We start from the raw sequence: 22,197 nt of genomic DNA, 5'->3' as shown, positions 1-22,197 counted from the left end.
CAAGGCTGATGAATTCAGGAGACCAGACCTTTGACCCTCTATATTTCCAAGCATTTATTTATTTTTAAGCTAATTATAATACTCAGTAAATTGCTTCTTTTTAAGCTAATTATTTATAAACATGCTCTTGTTTTGCTTATTTAAATGAAAATATAATACTCAGTAAATTGCTCAGTAAAATCATAACCCAATATGAGACAATTTTTTAATGAATAAAATAAATATATAATAAGATGAATATGATAGAATCATTCTATTTGAAATCCAAATAGTAAATTATATCTATATAATAATGGGCTTAATACAATCAAGCAAAATTCATTTAAAACCAAATTTAAGATGTGTAGAGCTCACGTAATGAACAAATTAAACATAAAATGTTTGGACAAATAGAACACGAGTTACTCATGACCCATAGATTTTTTATTTTCTATGTATTTTGTAATGCCCTTGGTCGCATCTAAGCTCCAGCTGGTAATCATCTTTTGTTGATTTGCTCTTAAGAATCTAACATCCCAAGCTTAATAATCATTCATGATTTTACAATGCTAAACAAGAAATGTGGAAAAGGGTATTCATGTATATGAACATTTCATCCTTTATTTTCAACAGGTGAATTTTAGGAAAATTTGCATGCCACACAATTCGTATGCATTCACACATCTAATATTTAAACTTTACACGCATGACCATATAAAAGTTGTGTATGTGAACTACCATTAAACTATTAACAAACATGACAAACAGATCAAAAACTGCAAGTCCTAACTGAAACTCATTATAGTAACCAATTGTTTCTTTTAAGGTTGGAAGAAAATGCAAATCCTGCAATGTGCATGGGGAATGAAGGACCTGGACAAACAACAACACAATACTACAAATTTTAAGCCTATCTACTTTTATGGGCAAAACAAACGAATCTGTAAAAAAAAATTTTAAAAAAAAAGAAAAAAAAAGTGTGTATTCTACAAGACCATGTAATCATGTTCCTAATACCTCCCTAAACAACAAAAATGAAATTGCATAAAAGCCGATCAAATATAGAACTCTACTATCTCAACACTACAGCCTTTCTCAAAGAGCTCAGCTCAATCATGAAAATCAAGGTTCACTAACCTTGACGGTTCGTAACCACGTTTAAGCAACACTCATCCGCTGTTGGAGTTGGTGTGGTCCACCCGCTGATATCCCACTTCGCCTCGACTGGAAGGAAGGTTGCCTCGGCCACCCCTGCTTATGAAATCAGACCGGTGAGTGTAATCTCCTCTTCCATAACCTCTTCCACCAACGTAGCTGCCACGACGACTTAATCCATCGTTACGATAACCTCCCCCTCTACCAGGTGGAAACCTCCCTCGGTTATTAACTGCAGATAGAAAGCTTCAGATGAATCAAGTAGAATGAGCAGAGAGGAAAGGAGGAATGCGTAAATCGAAAAAATGTCGAGAAATATCATTATAATGAGCTGAAATGTCAATGGATTGGTCTTTTTTTTTATTTATTTACACTGGAAGGCGACAAGAAAACACAGACATCAGCATGCAATAAGAATTGCTTGAGGGAAATTGAGCGGGTAGGGTCAGCAAACAAGAATGAGGGAAAAAATATTAGGGGCTTCTACATACATTCCACAGAATTCTTATACATTTACATATTTAACAGCTAAACTTTTCTATTTACACGCACAACACTCAAAATTTAAACATCACAACAAAAATACTATCATCGCTACCTTTTTAAAAATGAAATACACCTTTTCATGCATAGGTTTATGATACCAAGGTGTTAAAAATGTAAACATCAAACTTTGGGTATACCCTAATACATAAGAATTGTGTGGCATGCATGTAAATTTCCCAAAATATTATTTGATGCTCAAATGATTGTTGCATGAAACCTGTCAGGTGCTATAAAACTAACTAAAATCTTGTCTTGAGAAAATGAGCACCTAAAATAAGGGATGTCAACTAAATTCTTAACTCTAATTCGCGGATCAATCATACCTCGTGAGCTAGTTGCACGCTTCTCCTCGACATAAGCCTGGCGACCGCCGATAGGTATGGGTGAAGCCTATAAAGACGAAATATATATGAGATTTCAGAGGCCAATTATCTTAAAATGAAGATGCTTGTGAAGTAAAAAAGTTCAAGTAAAATTTCTTGTTGTGATGCTCTTAAATTACACATTTTTAAGAAAGATATGATTTATGGAAACTTTTATATCACTTGCCTGCCCGTCTCAGAAACACTTGAAAAGCAGGAATAACAAATCTCTATTTTATATTATTGATAACATCCGAACTCTTATTTAGGACCCCCTCCGAAAATAAGAGACATGAAAATAAGAGTTCGTGGAAATAAACAAAATTTTCAATGAAAATGCTATAATGCCAAGTCATAATCTTCCATTATCATTTACGCAAGCTCTCCAAGTCCTCCTTATGTTCTAACTTCTAAAGGTTGGTTTGCAAATAATACCCATGCAAAGGCAAATGCATTCAAAGCACAGAGTTTAAAATATTTTTCCATTTTAGAAGCTTTGTGGAATACCAAAAATTCACAGCTACAAAACGGCACAGCTCATGTCTTGTCAACCATAAATCTTCATTGAGGAGCGTTAATGTACATTTATTTATTTATTTTAATTTGAGGCACTAAAAACTAACCAGTAAGCAGTCACCAAAGTAAAGAAACCGATCAGATTCACAATAAGAGCACAGAAATTTAAAAAACGATCTTGTCCATCATCATATTGACAGAGTCCTGGAAAATCTCAGAGAAAAACATATTTCAGGAGAGACATGAACTCAAGTCACTAAAACAAAAGCTTATCCTTGATAAGCACAGCTGTGTAAGTACGAAACTTCCAGGCTAACAGCCATATGATCTCTAATTTAATACAGAAAAAATTCTCTTAGCCTCAGATATTTGGTAGTTTACCAAGCCAATTCTCAAAGTTTGCACATCTTTTATAAAGCATTGACAGGTGGATTAGTTCTAAAAAGTTTGAACAATCATGTTAAGCCTCAATTTAGTTACTTGGTAGAAACTGGGGTATCATATTGAGCAGCAGATTCAAAGGTAAAACACAATCTTCCAGCATTTGGATTAGTTCTAAAAAGTTTGAACAATCATGTTAAGCCTCAATTTAGTTACTTGGTAGAAACTGGGGTATCATATTGAGCAGCAGATTCAAAGGTAAAACACAATCTTCCAGCATTTCATTTCCTTGGTCCAAAGTTCATATCTTGCAAATAGAGCCCGGAAGAAAATGGCTCAAATGAAAATGGATCGATAAATATGTTACAATCTTCTCAACAGAAAACACAGAAAAAAAAAAAGAAATAAAAAAAGATGAATTAGAAGTTGAAGGAGAGTATCTCTAAGATATATACTGGAAATTTGGGGGATAGCGATTTGCTGTTTCTTCTTTTCAAAGTTTCATTTGGATAATTTTAGAAAAAAAATACATTTTACATAGAAAAAACCATGCTATCACAGCACAGATCTGACATGTTCAGTTCCATTTAAAAACCTACCCAGCTGCTTTTCAATAAAATCTGTAGAGCAGAAGTCAGTTTGGTAAATGTTCAAAATGACGATGATGATTATGAAAGCATCATTCTTATGAGTCGCACAATAAGAATATGGAAGAGTACCAAAAATTTGACTTTGAAAATTTACATAGTTTTGAAAAATCAACTTGACTTAATACTAGGAATAGCTAATATGGAAACAATTTTTGTGCAATAATGCTAGAAAAAAGATCTTCATGCAATATTTATGAAGCTTGTAAGATATCCATTGGAGTACCAAGAGTGCTGATTTAATGTGCATCAAAGCAGTATATGTCAAAAAAAGGTTGACTTTAATAAAGACATATATGACAAACCAAATAAATATTAGAAATTTTTGTGGAGTAATAAAAGAATTTCAAATATCAACATTAATGACATATCTTTTTATATTAGTCATGGAGATTCTTACAAAAGACATTTAAAATTAAAAAATTTAGGGTTTGTATTTCGTCAAAAAGGACATAGCTCTAATTTAAAAGACAACTACTAGAAATAATAAAAGCTAGAATAATAGAAAAAAATATTTAGAAAATTAAATATTTTTTATTTATTTAGAAGATAGAGAATTTAATTAGTACAACAAAAATTTAGTGTATGATATCAAATTTTAGTGAGTGTGATGTAAGAAATTATCATTCAATATTATCAAATAATAGTGTAATCGGGTGCGATGAATTTAAGAATCTTGGATCTGATATATAAAAGGAGAGAATGCAACTTCTAGAGTTTAGGCTAAACAAATAAAAAATGTGTTGCGGAAGTATGATGGTGATATGAGGATACCATAAAGATTCAAATTAAATTTCTAAACTTACAATTAGACTTTTTATTTTATATAAATCCGATAAATGAAAAATAAAAAGATTATTGATATCTAAGTTGAGTATAATAACTATAAGAATGCCAAAAAGATCTTGTAATAAAACTACAAAAACTAAATTAATTAATAAATATACTAACAAGTACAAAAAATATTGCCTATCAAAAATAGGGCGGTGATACAGAATCGGGTAATTTGGACAAGCACAACAACATCATCAACAACAACAAAGCCTTAATCCCACTACATGGGGTCGGCTACATGAATCATTTTCTCCATTGCATCATATTTAGTGTCATATTATAGAAAATGCACCTATAAAATGAGTAAATAAATTAGTGTCAAATAATTAAGAAAGAAGAGGCAGGCCTAAGATAACACAATAGAAATTGCTCAAAAGAAAAAAAGATTTCTTTAACAAATACAACAACAAGGACAAGCATTTAATTCTAATAAATTAATATTATCTTTTATACAACATGTCCAAGTCTTTTTAGGTTTACCTCTACACTTCTTAACATAAGTCCAACCTAAAACATCTACTCTCCTAACTCGATAATCAGATAGTCAATGTTTAATGTGATCAAACCATTTAAGACCACTCTCTCTAACCTTGTCGGCCACTGGAGCTACACCAACCCTTTGATAGATACATTCGGTTTGCATTGTCTCTAAGTGTCAAGGTCGCTCATCCACCTAAGCATTCTCATCTCATTAACACTTAATTTAGCTTTATGTTCTCTTTTAAAGGCAAAAATTCTGCGTCATAAGTCATTGCAGGCCTCGCCACCATCTTATTAAATTTTCCTTTAAATCTAAGCTGTACTTTTCTATCACACAATAGGTTCAATGCATTCCTTCACTTCAACCAACCAACTTGAATTCTACTAGTAACATCCCCATATATATATCAACATCACTTTGAATAACATACCCAAAATATCTAAAACAATCACACCTTTTAATGATTCGATCACTCATAGTTACAACTTTGCCACTAGATCTACTACTATTAAAATTACATTCCATGCATTCAATTTCAGATCTACCAAAACAAAGGCCTTTAAACTCCAATGTACACCTTGATAATTCAAGTTTTTCCTGAACTCTTTCTTTTGTCTTACCCACAAGAAGAATATCATTAGTGAAAAGCATACACCAACGTACATCCTCCTGTAAATGTCCAATAAGACTATCCATAACTAGAGCAAAAAGATATGGGCTTAAAGCAGATCCCTAATATAATTTAATTGAAATCGGAAAATACTTGGTCAATCCTCCTGCTATAACACAAGTAACAACTCTAGTATCTATATCTTTAATGACTTGAAAATAAGTCATATCAACCCTTTCTTTTCTAAAACTCTCCAAAGAACTTCTCTCAAAACCCTATCATAAACAATTTCTAAATTAATAAAAATCATATATACATTCTTCTTACTCTCTTTGTACTTCTTCATCAAACCTCTCAATAATGTATAGCTTTCATGGTAGATTTACCCGACATAAATCAAAACTGATTAAAAGAATTATTTGAATCACGTCCTAACCTAAGTTTAATTATTCTTTCCCATAATTTTAATATATGAATCGTTCGTTTAATTCATCTATAATTTGCACACTCTTGTGTAACACATTTATTCTAAAAAATGGGAACCAAAATACCGTCACCCACCGTGCAACACATTTATTCTCAAAAATGGGAACCAAAATACTTGGCATCTGCTCCTTAGGCTTCTTTTTAGTTTTTAAAATAATATCATCAAGTCCTACTGATTTTCCATCTTTCGGTTTCCTTAAAATATCAACTTCATTTTTACTAATGCGACAATCAAAAGAATTTTTTTATTATTATTAACGATATTAAGATCACTAAGATTAATCATATTTTCAGAAACTTCCTTAAAAAGTTTATCAAAATATCTCACCCACCTATGATGAATATCTTCCTCCAAGTAAAACATTTTTTGCTTTTTATCTATATTTTTTACTTGAATAAAATCTTTATTTTTCTTTTCTCTTTGTTTGGCTAGCTTATACATATATTTTTTTTACCCTTTTTAGTATCTAATCTATTATAAAAATCGTTACTATCTAATAAATTATAAAGATCACTAAACCATAATTCATGGCGTCACAAATTGTTTCCTTAGACTCCTCTATAGGCCCACCTTATATTATTCCCAGTTCTCTAAGTATTTACATTTAAAACAATTTTTATCACAAATATAAGTGTATCTTTTCTTGTACATTATTATTCTACCATTAACTATTGTTACTTAAAAAAACTTCATTTTGATTCTCCAAGTCATTTTCTGTCACTTGTTTAATAGAGCTTGTTATTGTATTCCGCATAGAATTAGCTTCTTCCTGAGCCTCCCAAATCTTGAAATCTTGAAGTTAACTATTAAAAATTATTTTATTTGTCTTTTAGATACCCCCATTAATTCTAAGACAATGTTTCGTTGTACTTTATTTCTTACAAATTCTCATCTAAAAATCCAGAACTAATAATCCATGATGAATACTTAAATTTTCACTTTGAATGAACTTATAATCTTTAAATTATCGAAAATCTCTTTTTCTCATAAGAAAAAAATCAACTTGTGTTTTATTAGATCCATTCTTATAAGTATTATTATGCTCGTCTCTCTTTTTTAAATAAAATATTAACAATAACAAAATCATAAGCTAAAACAAAATCTAATATGGTTCTAGCTTCTTCATTGATCACTCCAAAAACTTTAGCCACCATAAACATTTTTAAGATCTTCTATCACTTTACTTACATGTTAGTTTAAATCTCTTTCAGTAAAAATTCTTTCAAGAGGTATTATTTATATTAATTCTTCTAAGTCATTCATTTTTTTATTTTTGAACCTATATCTAAACCTTCTTGAGAAGAATAAGCACCAACATTAAAAATCTTAGTATCAACAATAATCTTTAGGATTATAATTCTTTCTCTAATTCTATTAATTTTTACAATATTATCTTTCAAACTTTTATCTAAAATTATACATATACCATTTCTAGTATGACTCCTACCTGAATACCAAAATTTAAAACATAAGCTATCAATCTCCTTGGCCTTTTCTACAACACACTAAGTATCTTGAATGCATAAAATATTTATCTTCCTATGAACCATAATATCTACTAATTACATTAATTTACATGTGAGAGAACATATATTTAAAGATTCTATACTAATATTAATTTTTGGACTAAAGTTTATGCTTGCATCCGTCTATAATGTGGGAACCCTTGTTTATTTGACACTACACCCGGACGTTGATGTAGCGACCCTTGCACACTTTACTATATTCAAGTCATACAATGTGTCGATTTCAGTGGGGGCCCTAACACTTGTACAATGATTTAAAAGATTCATGTCATGATTCTCGACAAAAACTTTATATTGGTTGTTAACTATCTAATGCAACCCTCCTTAAGAAAACAAAAGAAAAATGAAAATTTTATAACACAACCCTCTTAAAAAAATAAAAGAAAATAAAAATTCATAAAATTAACCCTAAATAATTGTGATAAAGTTGATAATGATGGATGTAAATTTAATTTGCTCAAAATTATATGACTTTGACCATTGTTCATCCAACATAACAATAAATTGAACAGTATGCTTACAAATTTTCCTCCTCTTAAAATCAATGCTATGGTACAAGAATTTTGTTCAAGCGGCCAACATCCTAAACTCAATGGGCAGTAACGTTTCATAAGGATTCACATTTTTACTGTAAAAGTACTTCATCAATCCTAAATAATGTAATGTTATCAAAGGCCTTGAATCAAGACATACTAGTTCCGACAGCAAATTTGATTGGGGATGAAAACCCCACAGAAATCTATTGCATGAATAGTGAATATTAATTAGGGTAGCAACAAAATTCAACCCAAAAAATGAAGTTAATAGCAGAAAATACAAAATAACAACAACAACAACAACAACAACAACAACAACAATAATGATGATGATAATATTAATAACAACCAGATAGGTGGTTTGGACAGGCACAAGTTTGAATTTCTATTTACTACTTGATATAAATATGGGTTTTTCTTCGACTTATTTCTTCCTCTAATCTTACATTCACTTTGAAAAAGAAAACAAAAACTGCTCCTTTAAGAAGTGGTTTTTAACCCAAATCAAGAACATTAAGATGTAAAAAGCCTAATACTAAACATAGTATGATAGAAATGTAACATAGAAACCTCATCAAAACCGGTCACTTCAACATGCAATCGACAATTCAAAAGTTATTTATGAATATTATTACAAGATCAAGCGATACCAAATGTGATGAGCTTAAGGATCTTGAATCTATCGCAATTCACACATAAGAGATTACAAATGAGAATATAACTGTTATAATTAAGAAAGATTGAATAAAATGGAGAGATGTCTTAGGAGTGACGTGAAATAATAAAATATCATAGAGAATTAATGTTAAATTATATAAGTTTGTGATTAAATTAACTATGTTACACGAATGAGTGTTAGGTGAAAAGCAAGGCATTGATAGCAATAAATTCAATTAAAAAAAATGTAAATGTTAAACGAATGCATGAAAAAATTAGAAATGATAGATTGGTAATAGACTACACAAGAAGTAATGTCGAGTAATACTTGTTGAATACAAGAAAGTGAGAATCATTTTCAAGTGAATTTGAAGTGTGAAACATAGGATAGAAAAATAACCAATAAGAAGGTTATACAAGGTTAACGTAGGAGAATTAAGATAAAAGGAGTAAATCAATTATAACATATAAAAAAGTTGTCTAATAAGATCTGTAAAAAATAAATTTACCACCTCAACAACAATCAACAAGAACGAAGATAGATTGTGAATTCAAAACTTGCCCCTAAATAGCTTGGATAATGCTAATTACAGCATGCTCACTTATATCTTTTTTTTTACATAATTTATTTATTTTTATTTAATGACCATGCCTAGCCAATTTTAAATACAACTGTAAAACAATAAAAGTTAGAGGCATTCGAGCATACATCAAGATGATTAACTATTTCAAGATATTCAACAAATCAACTAGAAAGAAAAATAATACAAAAAACAGGCTTAAACAGTGGCTAAGTTGCCTCCATTGTATTCTCCAGTGCGCAAGAGGTTATGTCAATCTACAACATCAAAGGTCTCACATTGGCAGAAACTAAATGGCTGGGTATGCCTTTTTAGTTGGAGAGTGAAAAATGTAAAAACTATGAAGAGCTGATATTCCAGCTTATAACCTTTCAATACTATAAATTCTTCCTTTTTATGGCCTTAGGTAGTAGTAATAGCGGGTATGAAGAGCTGATACTCCCGCTCATAACGTTTCCATAGTTACTATAAATTCATCCTTTCTATGGCCTCAGGTAGTAGTAAAAGCGGCGTTAGTTGTACTATTATATAGTTGTAATATAAACATGAAAGTTTAGGGGTGGTTTGGGATAACTTATTTTTATTTTTATTTTATTTTGTTTATATTTTGATTTGAAAGAAAATATGTTTGACTATATAATCAAAGTATAATTGTTTTTAAAAATACTCAAAACACCACATATTAATTTTGTTTTTAGAAACAAAAAATAAAAATCATATAAGAAGCATACTAAAAACTTAAAAAAAATAAACAAAAACAAAAACAAAAAGTGATCCCAAATGGCTTCTTAAAAACTAAATCCACCATTTATCCTACAAACGAGCCTCTTGTGAGGAAATAAACTTAAGACGACGAATATAATTAGTGCAACCTCAAGAAAACAAATAAGAAACATGAAACAAATTGAAACCATATCCCACGAATGAGATTTGAAAGAATTGCAATGCATTTTGATAGAGGCAAATTCTCCAGATTAAATTACAAAACAAAAAATCATTCCTGCACAATGGTGTAACATGGTAATGTATGAAAAAGATACCACCCAAAAACCTAATTTGCATTTATTAAAAAGTGCAAAACATGGATTGACAGCCATAAAGAGAGCAAAATACCATACAAACAAAATAATAACATAGTTGAGAAATGGGACAATGTTTGATGATTGCTCAAGAATGTTCTTGATTGAAATAATAAAAGTAATGATTCCATGAGAATTTCAACACAAAAATGAAACTAAGGAAGTCTTATTCATTGTTTCCTACAAAAGTTACCTCAATCGCGCTTTGGACAGCACCCGCCACCTCAAATTCCACAAAACCAAAACAGAACCCTTGCAACTGCACTCCAATAACAAACAAAAGTTTCCCTTTAAAAGAGAGATGATTGATAGATGACTAAATGGATAAAATTAAGTAAGACCAAAGAATTTAGATACTTATGAATGTAATCAAACCTTATTGCTTCTAACTTGGACGCCATTAGACTTAATTGGACCAAATTTCTTGAACTCCTCTTCTAGTTGAGCAGTGGAAGCATTCAATGGCAAATTCTTTACGTATATTGAAAACCCATCAGCTAAAGAAAATGACGCAAGAGAATCACATGGTTAATAAGGAATTTAAGCATCGCAATATTCACATAAGAGGTCTTACCCTCTGATTCTTGGACATTGCTGCTTTCTTCAACATTAGAAACTTCAGCAGCAATCTCAGATGAAGTTGCCAATACTGGTGCAGGAGTAACAGCCTGTCTCTCTGTGTTGACTGGTGCCAACCTTGCAGAAGCTGATGTAGGAACCGATACAGGTCTACTGTTCTCTTTCATCACCATCACCTACATCCATTAGAAATTTATAATATCAATAATTAAACTTTTATTTCAATTACATTTTGCAAATAAACCAAATGCAGTCCAACAATTTCAGATGTCTGGAATGCGCCTGTGAGAGAGTCTGCATTTTTATAACAGAAGCCTTGAGCATTTTTATGGTTGGTATTACGATGGACAATTTCAAAAGCTCTAAAACTTTCCCTAACAGATTTAGGATCAGATGCAAAAACTTTTATAAATTTCAAATTTTGGTAGCATATCAGCACATCATCTCTTACTTTAGCCAAAGATTACTCACTGATAATGTAAAATCAGAAAGGACCATAGTACTTGCTCCAAACAATCTTAAAATAGTCAAAATTTGAAATATGTAAGAGAAACTAAAATCAAAAGAGGACACCTAAAATGCAATCAAATGAAAGTTGCATGGCAATTAGGATTCATACGACAAAAGAGAAAACTGAATTGTAACATATTTGACAAAATCTAAATGCATACAAACTAATAACTAAATGAAAAGAGAGATAAGTGAGAGAAATAACTAATAAAATGATCCAAACCTCACATATGTACACGAAAAAAACATCCCTGAATGTTATCGTCAAGACTCACACGACACTTAAAAAATTCACATCTAACATATACAAACTCTATAAGAAATATTAATTTTTTTAAACCATTGAATAAAACATTGTGTCTAATGAATATTATTTATACGAAAAAAAATAATCATATTAAATATTCTCTTAAAATCCAAAAAAAAATTGGCTAAAAATTGCAACTCCTTAGTCAATAATCTTGGATTCCAGCACAAATAGTACTTTCCAAACCCAACTTGAGTGGAAAATAATAAGAACCATTCCCTAATACAACACCAAGCCAAGTACGAGGAAACAATTGCAGTTTACTATAAGATGAAAGCCATGAGAAGCCAAACAGCACATGCCTGACGCTACAACAAAAAAATTGCAGTCCAAAGTCTATAAAACAACAAATAGAAGCTACTACAAATGGAATAGGATTTGCATAAGTCAAATACAATACATTAACCCCTTGAAAGCTAAAAATAGTAACAAAAGCTACAACAAAATAAAGTACAAGAAATTAAGCAAGAGATTCCAAACAAATCTACTGGATAAGACTATAAAATCATAAACAACTAATTAAGAGAATTCATGACCCAAATTGAAAATGAATAGTGATACTAAATCAAATCGCCAAAATTAAATAAAATACGAGAGAGCACATTATATTTGTATAGACACCAATATCAAAGGAATGCTATATCAAAATCAACTCGAAAATAGAAAATAAAATGAAAAAAATGAAAACTCAAATGTCACATTTTTCATCCCAACACTCACATCCTATCTTTTTAACTAGCATAAAAATTTAGGCACCGCACCACAGTTTTGTCTGTGGGTAAACTGCGTTTTGAAAACTTTTTTAAAATCTGTCACTGAAATCTGCATTTTCCCACCACTTCTGCCTGGTGCGATGACACTTTTCTGGCTGCAGTCTGACTTAAAAAAAAAATTGTAATAGTAACCGCAGCTTTTTGAGCATCAAATTATTATTCAGCAGCTTCACAGCTGCTTTTAATAAATTGCAGCTGCCCCAAACAAACCTTTAAATTTCCATAAGATTTGCAAGCTAGAGAGGACTGATAATGTGAATGCCAAAGCATAAAATCATCAAGCAAACAAAATAAAAATGTTATGTTTATCACTTGAAAATTTGAATTTCATAATTTAATTTTTTGTTAAAATCATTACGATGTTTCAATTGAAGCTTTTATATAGATGCATATGGCGTAAATCCTATTCAAGACTATTTTTAATTTGTGAATCTTATTCCTCAATTTATTGAAGTTTGTTTTAGCTGCATCGTTACTATGATAAGTAACATTTAACATGATCATCATTACCCCCAACATAACTCTTATTAATAGAGACAAGTTAATCGGCCATAATGAAAATCCAAGCATTTCAATTTCGGGTCGAGACAATTTAGATTAAACATTTCATGTTTAGATTGAAACATTTTGACCTCGGCCTAATGATATTTTCAAAGAGGTAATGATTGGTTTATGTGCATTTAGTTGAGTATGGGTTCAAATATGTTTTAAAATTGTGCAATTTGTGGTGTGTCTCAATGTTTTTTGGTAATTTTTTTCATTTGAGGCATGCACCTCATGGCCTTTAATTTGAGGCATGTATGGCCTTAAAATGTGTGAAGTGTGCACCTTAAAGCAACTTTCTCTTAATAAATATTAAAAAAATATTACAAATTTAAACTTCTTTTATTATTCTCTCCCTCAAGCCTCACCACTCATGCAAACTCATGCCCCTCTTACTCTCGATCTCATGCAAGTACAAATCTCTTCTTGGCTCTCATGTCTCCGTCAGTTGTCTCCCCTTCATAGTCGTAGCTTCTTCCCTAGTCATCACTGTTGCCATCCACCTCCTTCCTCGTCATTGTTACCATGTCATTGTCAATAGTTCTTCCTCAACAAGAGACACATCTCTTCCTCTATCACATTTCTTGATTGTAACTATAGAAAAAAAAATTATTTGTTTATTTAGGATTTTTCCTTTAGTGATTATTTTGGTGTCAGTTTTTTTTTTTTTAAATTAAAGTTTTTCTTAGGGCTTTCTAAATTGGTAAAAGGCAGGGAAAAAAGCACAATAAAACATAAAAAAGGTTGATTATTGAAGCATACTGTGCAAAATAAAATAAGAGGGAATGAAAAAACACATGTTTATCTAAATACAAATATTGTGGAAAGGTTTTTAAATGAGATGTTAAAAAATGGAAGCATATTTTTTGCTCTAACAAGAATGTTTGATTGTGTTCCACGATGCTTGAAAAGGTGAAAAAGAAGACTAATGTATTCATAAATAATGTGCTAATGTCAAAGCATATAGCACAATGATAGTTTGATGACAAAACAAACCTCTGATCATAATATGATAGTGGTCCTAGTGTTGAAAATTTCTGTCTTTGATAAGAGATGAAAAAACACCATATAATAACATAGTTTAAGTTTTATGAGAAACCCATCTTTGTTGTCTTGTTAAATTAAAATAAAATATTATGCAATCATATTATCACTCACAATAGAAGCTTTGTTCCTTTTAAGTTTGCTTTTTGAACCATTTAATAAGCATATCAACTCATCTTGGCAGCAATAGTTAATCATTTTCATTCAAAACCAGAATCTCAGTATTGTTTGTCTAGTAGATATATATATATATATATATATAATAGTAAAGTATAACAAGACAATTTAAGATTTAAAAGATGTCCATTTCCATTATCTTATTAAATTGAAACAAAATAAATCGCATGCATATTAGAACTCACAATAGAAGCATAAGATTTCTTGTGCTCTTGTCCATCTGAAAGACTTGGAGCAGTTACTGCAGCCGGTGAATCAGTTGGACTCTCATTAATCACCTCCTCCACTGGCTCTTCATCTTCAGCAGCTGAACCTTCCCCTGATTCCAAAAGAACATAACTTTCCTCTTCATTCACTACATTCTCTTCTGGTGTTGCTGCAGTGTGCTGAAGAACAGTTTCTTCCTGTGAAGGAATTGAGTCTGCAGAAAGAAGAAAAAACAAATCCCATAGAAATGACTAAATAAATGGTCTTGAAACAAATATATCATCAAGCTCAGATATGCTTCCAAACCATACCATGCTCCGTGGTCTGACCAGCAGCTTTTTGCGTAAAATCCTGCTCCTCCTGCTGATCATCAACGTCCAGAAATCGAAAAATATCATTTAGAACATAGTAGCCCTTGTCCTGGGTGGCAAGAAAGAACGTCTGTGTGAAGTCCCTCTTCGCATTATCCTTCCCAATGAGGCAACCCGTCACTAGCACCATCACTCCACCATCAAGAGATTCCTGCGCATCAACCGTCTTGATCTGTGCTAAGTACTCACTGCAATTCATAGACAGAATCTTCTCATCGATGCCCTTCACCAACAAACAAAACCAATCAGATTCAACAAAACACAATCACTTAAGATAAGATCCCTCTTTCAGAACAATTTCTAATTGGAATCACAAACAAAAGAAATCAGAAATTACTTGCAAAGAGGAAACCGTGATCATCTCTCCGTTGGCTCCTGGCCGTCCCAGTTTGCTACTATCCTGATAAAACTGATGAATGAGCGCTGGTGATCGATGGAGGATGTGAAAGAACTGCTGGACAAAAACATTCCCGACCTATCCGTCACACCAGATCAAAAAAAAAACTCAGAATACGTCGAATTCCTGATTCAACTATCAAGAACAGGAAACAAAAGGCATGCTTCAATAATAGAATGTTTACCACTTGGGCGGAGGGGGGAGCCCCGGCGGGAGATGACTGCTGGGGCGCCATTCCTGGTCGAGAAGCCCAAGAAATACCAAAAAACCCTAGAACGAACCAGGCAGATCCGGATCAAATCGAGCAGAGATCAGCTGCGGGAAGCTCCGGCAATCGAACGTCAGGTAATCGAATAGGGGGTTGATCAAGCTGGCCTCAACGCCCTCCTTCCCGCTCTGTCGTGGACTCTGAAGGGTTTGCAGCTACGGATCTGCGAAGAAGAGCCAAGCGACGAAACCGTTACGTCGATATCGTGTACTCGTGCTCTAGATCTCCGCTTGATTTCTGCTGATATATGCTGGGCGATTAGTTTCCTTATTTGCATTTTTAAGAAAATTAAACGGGTATTTACATTCATGCCACCTAATTCTCCAAACTTAGTTGTGTGTTTGGGGCAGCTTGTGCGTTTCAGGATAAGTTGTTTATCTTGAAACGAAGCCTGAGAATTTGGTGGTAACTAAGACGGGAATGGACGGGCGCTCAAAATAATCTATAGAATATTGGATTATAGGATAGTGAGTATTCTGAAGAATATGACTAATTAAATGAATTAACAAAAAAACATGTTGAATAGATTACAAAGCCAAATGGCAACATTAAGAAGCAAAGAAAATCAAAAGGAGCAATTAGCTAGCTTGGTATCTCAAAGGATGTCAACAGTAGTGGAGAGTCATAACTTAGAATTTGAACAAGTGGTCCTTGAAAAATATGAAGATCTTGGTGGGACAATGATTAAGGAAGAATTTACTCATTTTTTTCCAAGCACCCCCTTGCATTGTAGGGGATATAGTTGACCATACAGGACTAAACATAGGATTGCCTCAAGAGAAGGAATTGGAGGATACCCCTAGGTAGAAGAATAACCATATAGACTTAGATCGTGAGCCTAATAAACTTAGGGACAATCCAATCAGACCAGGAATAATTTTTTAAGGACCAATTTCTTGTAACTTGTGAGGAAACATTGATATGCAAAGAAGGGAATTAATTGGAAGAATTTTTTATTAAAAAATACCCTTATAAATGATAATCTCAATAGACCCCCCTACATACTCTTTAGAAGACTGCGTTTGAGTTAAGAGAGAAATGTTGGAATAAAATCTAATTTTTGAAGACTTAGTAAAAACTCTAGGACCAATAAAATATTGTACAATTAATCAGATATTACTAAATTGGAATTTTGACCCCAGAGACAGCCTTTTCCATTATGATGAGCAGTTAAATCAGACGTTATCTTGAGAGATAACCCAAGTATTATCTGATTTGTTGAACATGCTTTTACTTTATGCATTTGTTTCAAAATTTACTTTGAATTTTGTTTTAAAAATTTCTTTAAAATTTGATTTAAAATTTCATTTGAATTAGTTTTGAGTCTTGTCCCACAACGGAGTAGTTAGTCCCAAATTATGGGTCAAGAGTCGAGAGCACCGATTTGTGTGTCCGCTATACTTTTACACCTCTTTTGATTTATGCATTGTTGCATATTTTACATACTTGTATTATGAGATTATTATGGTTGCTCTTGTATTTACTCTTTCCCGCCTTTAATTTTTGTACCCATATTTACTTTTATTTGCATGTTATATATGTTATCGAAAAAAACAAGTTTGAGGGAAAAATATTTACCTTTTTACGTGTCTGAGAGTAATTCATATAAATCAGCAAAAGACTAAAAATATTAATATGGTAACTCTTACTAGGAATTCTGATTAATTCAACTAGCTTAACAAATTTTCTTTTAAAGAAGGATAAATTTCATTTAAGAAAGATTAACCTTAATGTTTCAAAAATGATATTTCAGAACTTAGCTATTCTAACTATACCTAAAGAAATCTTAAAATAATTAAAAAGGTGTAGTTAAAAAAATAAGTAGCAAACCAAAGATGTTTTAAGTCTTTTTAGTTTTTGTTAGCTAGTTCGGTGTTATCTTAATTTTAACTGAAATGTGCCGCATTAAACAATAATTTTTTTTAAATTTATTGCTTAAGAAAAACTAAGCTTTCCAAATATCTTTAAGGAAAAAAAATTGCCTAACTAGATATAATAATTCTCAGGGAAAAACAAAAAGAAAAAGAAAAACAAAGAAGGAAAAAAAAATAAGAAAAAGTAAGTGTAAAACGTGAAAAACCCTGAGAAGAAGCTTGAGGTTTGCATTAAAATTTAAAGAAAGAAAACTGGGAAGGTGGCTAGTAGAACTTAAGTGATAAGACTTTTTCATGATTCTTTAATGAAACCCATCTAATGTTACCCTTAAGAAAAATATTAAGTAGAATTAAGTTGGCTAATTTCACTGGAATTGCTATAAAATATTAGAGGTTAGTTAATGTATTTTAACATCACCAATTTAAGCATCTTTGAGATTTTCTAGGGGAGGAACAAAGGGGATTAAGGAAAAAAAATAAAGTTATTAAACATTAAGAATAATTAACCCCCTGAAATGACACTTAAACACTTTTATTTGACTTTGACAAAGAAGTTGAATAATTTTGAGAGTACCTATTTTTCTCATGGGGCCCCAAATGATAAAAGAGATTACTTGAGCGCAAGTAATGAGGTAGGTTTAGGGGTATTCACATGATCTAATTTTACATGAATTAACTTACTTTTTATCCTGCATTTTACCTGTTATTTTTATTGATTTATCACTTTTTTACAGTTGCAAAAAGTTTTGTTGATGTTTTACAGGTAACAGAAGTTGAATCCGTGCATTTTGAAATGATAAAAAAATAATGTAAAAGCGGTCTAAAGCGGTGTGATCAAGCTAGAATTTGGTGTGGTCTCGCTTCAATCTGACATGACAATCCCATATTTACAGAGAGGCGGTGTGATGATCTACCTTAAAATTACTTGTTTATAGAGTGAATTTCATGTTCATTTTATGCACTTTTTTTTATGATATTGCACTTTAAGGGAATGCATTTTGCATATTTTTGGTTTCAGGTATAAGGAACGGAGTTTTAGCAAAAATGAAGCAAAAATGGTGCAATTTGGAGCCAAATTGAGCAAGAAAGAAAATTCAGATCTGACACATTTTGATTTGAATTTCTATGCTTAATTTCCTCTATATGTATCACATATTTTTGAATGAAATTACATTTTAAAGAAATGTTATTTTCATGTTTATCTTGTATGTATAACACTAGGAGCGAACCAGAGCTGAAACAAGGCAAAACAGAGCAAAATAGGTGTGATGCCCGCGGGTTGGCATATAGCACCATACACGACTATAAACAGGCGCTATAGTGTCGATTCTGACACCGTAGCGCTTAAGACGGTTTTTGGTTGGCCTTTGGGCGATTCCGGACCATCCTGGGATGTTCTGGAAGCTTTTGGATGGCTTGCACGTCCCATTGAGCGGTTAAATGAATCTAGATACTTGGAAAGTCTCTTGGATGAAGAGATGTGTCTCTTGGAGAAGAAGGGGTTTTTGTGTTGGTTTAATAAGGGGGTAGCGCCTCTCATGACAGATAAATTAGAGTGTGTTTTTAAGAGGAGTTTTTAGTGATATTGAGAGAGAGTTTGGCGTGAGTCTATGGAGATGTAGATTTCTCCAATTTCTGGAGAGATTGGTGAGAGATTTCAAGAGATATGTGTAAAAAAGTAGGAGTGGCGCATGGATCGGTAGGAGGCTTTGTTGGAGAGATTTGCATCTTTCTTTCAGAGGAAAAAAAATTAAGTATTGTGTTCTTCATTATCTTGTAATTGTTGTAAACACTTTATAGTGGATTTTTTTTATTTAAACGAAGTTTTCTGTTGTGTTTTATCAATGTTTCATAAGTCAATGTTTCATAAGTAGTTTTTTTACTCATTTTTTTAATATGAAGTAGCGACATGTGTAGGAAAATTTATTTTATAATAAAATAATTTTTATTTTTATGTGATGAGTAATATCTCCTTTGCTTCATTAACATAACTTAAGTGGCAATAAGTTATGTTAAAATTTGTTACATGTGAAATTAAGGCTCGGGAGAGCAAAGATCTTGCAACTTGAGTGCACTCACATTGATCGGTTGGTTAGTAAAAGTTTAGGCGACAATGCAACTTTTAAGAAAATGTAATTTAATGATTTGTTTCTATTAGATGCTGCTATGTGACAGATAGTTGCATAAAACTAATAGAATACCAAACATAAATGTACACTCAAAAGAGGATAGGTAGACATATATTCATTGTTGGCACATAATTTATTACTTAATTATATCAATCATTTTACTGCTCATGTCATTATCTTCATTTTATTTTTCTTTTGCAATGAAATAGATGCATGTTTAGGAATTTAGATGTGCTCAAATATTCTCTTATTAATTAATGTGATGATATTTTCACCGGCTCTTAATTTACTTTGTAAAATGCTCACTTGCAATGTTAAAATCTGTTCTGAAACATAATAATCTGGGAGGGTTATGATTTCACCAACTAGTGAGTACCACATTTCAACTTGGGCAGAGCTGTTGTGATCACCTGAGGGGGAGTGCAAATAGATAGGGAGATAAGTTTTGATGGGTGTATAATTGGTATTTCTAGGTTGACATACTAGATTTTTTTATCAATTCGGTCTAGAGTTTGGATCGTAAGATAGGTCCTGTAGAGAGGGCACAGTGGGTAATCTTGAAGTGAGAGGGCGGAATCTACTGTCGCAATCTACTCAACACTACTACACAAGCTGGAAAAAAACTTTAGGTTAGCCAATATTCTTTGCTAATTCTGAGAGGGAGTAAGAAATAGGTTTGCTCCTATTTGTCACTGGCTACATTAAAATCTAAGCATTTTATTCTTACACATTATTTAGGTCATTGCACGAGAAGAGTAATCTTTAACATCTTAAAATTCTCTAAAACAATTTATCCAGATAAGTTATCTTTAGATTTTCATTTAGGAATAATTATTAGAAAAATCACTTTAATCGACATTCCAAACTAAGGCCTGATAGTAGTAGACTATAATTAGTCTAAGGGATTTTTTACCTCTCTTCTCTATGGGATCGATACTTGGGTCTTAAAAGAAAACCCTATATTACTTCAAACGATACGTATACTTGAGTAATATCCATAGTATGTAAACAATTTTTTAAATTTTATAATATTTGGACTTTACACACTAGCCGCTAAATATAAATTGGGTCAAGTTTTTTATCATCTTTTGAAAGCTAAATTATTGTGTAATTTTGTGTAATTGTGGTAATTGCGGGTTGGTTCAAGTGCCCACATTGGGATCGTGCGTGACCACACATCCCGATAAGTTTAGTTGGTCATGCCAGTTTGCAGAGAAGCGTCGTGACCAAGCAAGGATTGGGTGTAACCACGCCGCCCAATTTGAAAGGTTCGTGTGACCAAGCCGACGGAGCGGAAATTTATTATGGCAAGAAATGTTTTTACCAAATTCATGGATTAAGTTATAAAAATGTTTCTTAGGGCATCTTATGAGGGAGGAAAGACATAGAGACAGATGGAGAGAAAAAAAAAAGACTTTTGGGGAGTTTACCCTTAGGACTCTCTTCCTCTCTTGGAGATGAGGTGCTAAGGGTGTTTTCCACCTCTTAATGTGTACTTTCTCACATATTTTGAGAAGTTTCTTGTATAAGTGATGTGTGGTTACTGTGGAAGAGGGAATGAATTGTTTTGTAAATTTTTACTTTTCTGTTTTACGTGCAATGATGATTTTAATATAATATTTTTTTTCTTCTTTCTTTTAACATGCATAGCTAAATTTCTTTTTGCTCATATGTAATTCATGTTATTTGATTTTTGTGATTTTTTCAGATGATTTCTTTCCCTTATCATTTTCTTGAGGAGTCATAACTTGTTTTTGTTATTGCATTAAATATAGAGATTCATTTACTCCTGATCTAACCAATTATAATGTTAACATATTTCATGATCTGGTCAATTAGGAATTTCATTTACTCCCGATTGTTGATCTTATTTTTGATGAGGTCTAATTATTTCTCCTAAAGCCTAGGATATATTCTTAGGACTTTTCTATTGATTATCCTAGAGGACTAGTGATGAGACCCATCATTTTAGAAATTCAAAACACCTCCCATCTATTTTTACGAGGCCATATTTAAGTTACATTTTTTGGAACTAAGTGTGGTTCAAAATGGATCAAACTTTTTTTTAGAAATACAGTTGCAACCACATTAAAAAATAATGTTTGGAAACTTGCTAGTCATTGATTTTGAATTTGTTGTCTCCTAATATGAGGCATTTTTCGCACGAGCTTATAAAACGGTCCATGTACTGACCCTTGAAGAGATAAGTTTCCTGATCTGAATGTAGAGGAACACCATTGTAGTAAGGGAGTGCTGAGAATGCACTTTTTGTGATGAAGGTTGCCCCTTGTCTAGAAGCGATTCTCAAAGCCTTGTTGTATGAATGAGATTAAGGATGATTATCCTATGAGAGTCGTGCTCAGCACATCAACATGAATAATTTTTTTAGAATGCTATGAAGGTTGTCACTCGACCCAAGAGTAATTTTCAAACTTTTCATTTAAATAAGATGTTACAAGGCTATCCCACTGCAATTATGCTCAACATGTTAATATGAATGATATTTTGAGGTTGCAATGAAGCTTGTCCCCCCACATCATAAGAATGCAAGATAGTGATCTTCAAGAGGTGCAAATGAGTTTCATTCATTAGTTAGATGATGTATATCATTGGAAAATGAAGTATAGGGTCGACATCTTAT

The 22,197-nt window shown here is 32.0% G+C and overlaps 1 protein-coding gene across 1 annotated transcript; it reads right to left on the bottom strand.

The window, feature by feature from the left end:
* Window positions 1–788: 788 nt before the first annotated feature.
* LOC110020357 (putative G3BP-like protein) lies at window positions 789–15,782 on the bottom strand. The gene is made up of 9 exons (XM_020718427.1): window positions 15,470–15,782; window positions 15,226–15,363; window positions 14,829–15,111; window positions 14,496–14,731; window positions 10,952–11,132; window positions 10,753–10,874; window positions 10,571–10,636; window positions 2,004–2,070; window positions 789–1,366 (listed from the first exon to the last, which is right to left on the bottom strand). The coding sequence occupies exons 1-9, from the start codon at window positions 15,518–15,520 to the stop codon at window positions 1,149–1,151; spliced, it is 1,362 nt and encodes a 453-aa protein (XP_020574086.1). The 5' UTR covers window positions 15,521–15,782; the 3' UTR covers window positions 789–1,148.
* Window positions 15,783–22,197: the final 6,415 nt, after the last annotated feature.

This window comes from Phalaenopsis equestris, unplaced genomic scaffold (assembly GCF_001263595.1).
Source record: "Phalaenopsis equestris unplaced genomic scaffold, ASM126359v1 Scaffold000094, whole genome shotgun sequence".
NCBI lineage: Eukaryota > Viridiplantae > Streptophyta > Magnoliopsida > Asparagales > Orchidaceae > Phalaenopsis > Phalaenopsis equestris.
The sequence above is the reverse complement of the archived record's forward strand: the minus strand, read 5'-3'. Positions and strand labels throughout refer to the sequence as shown.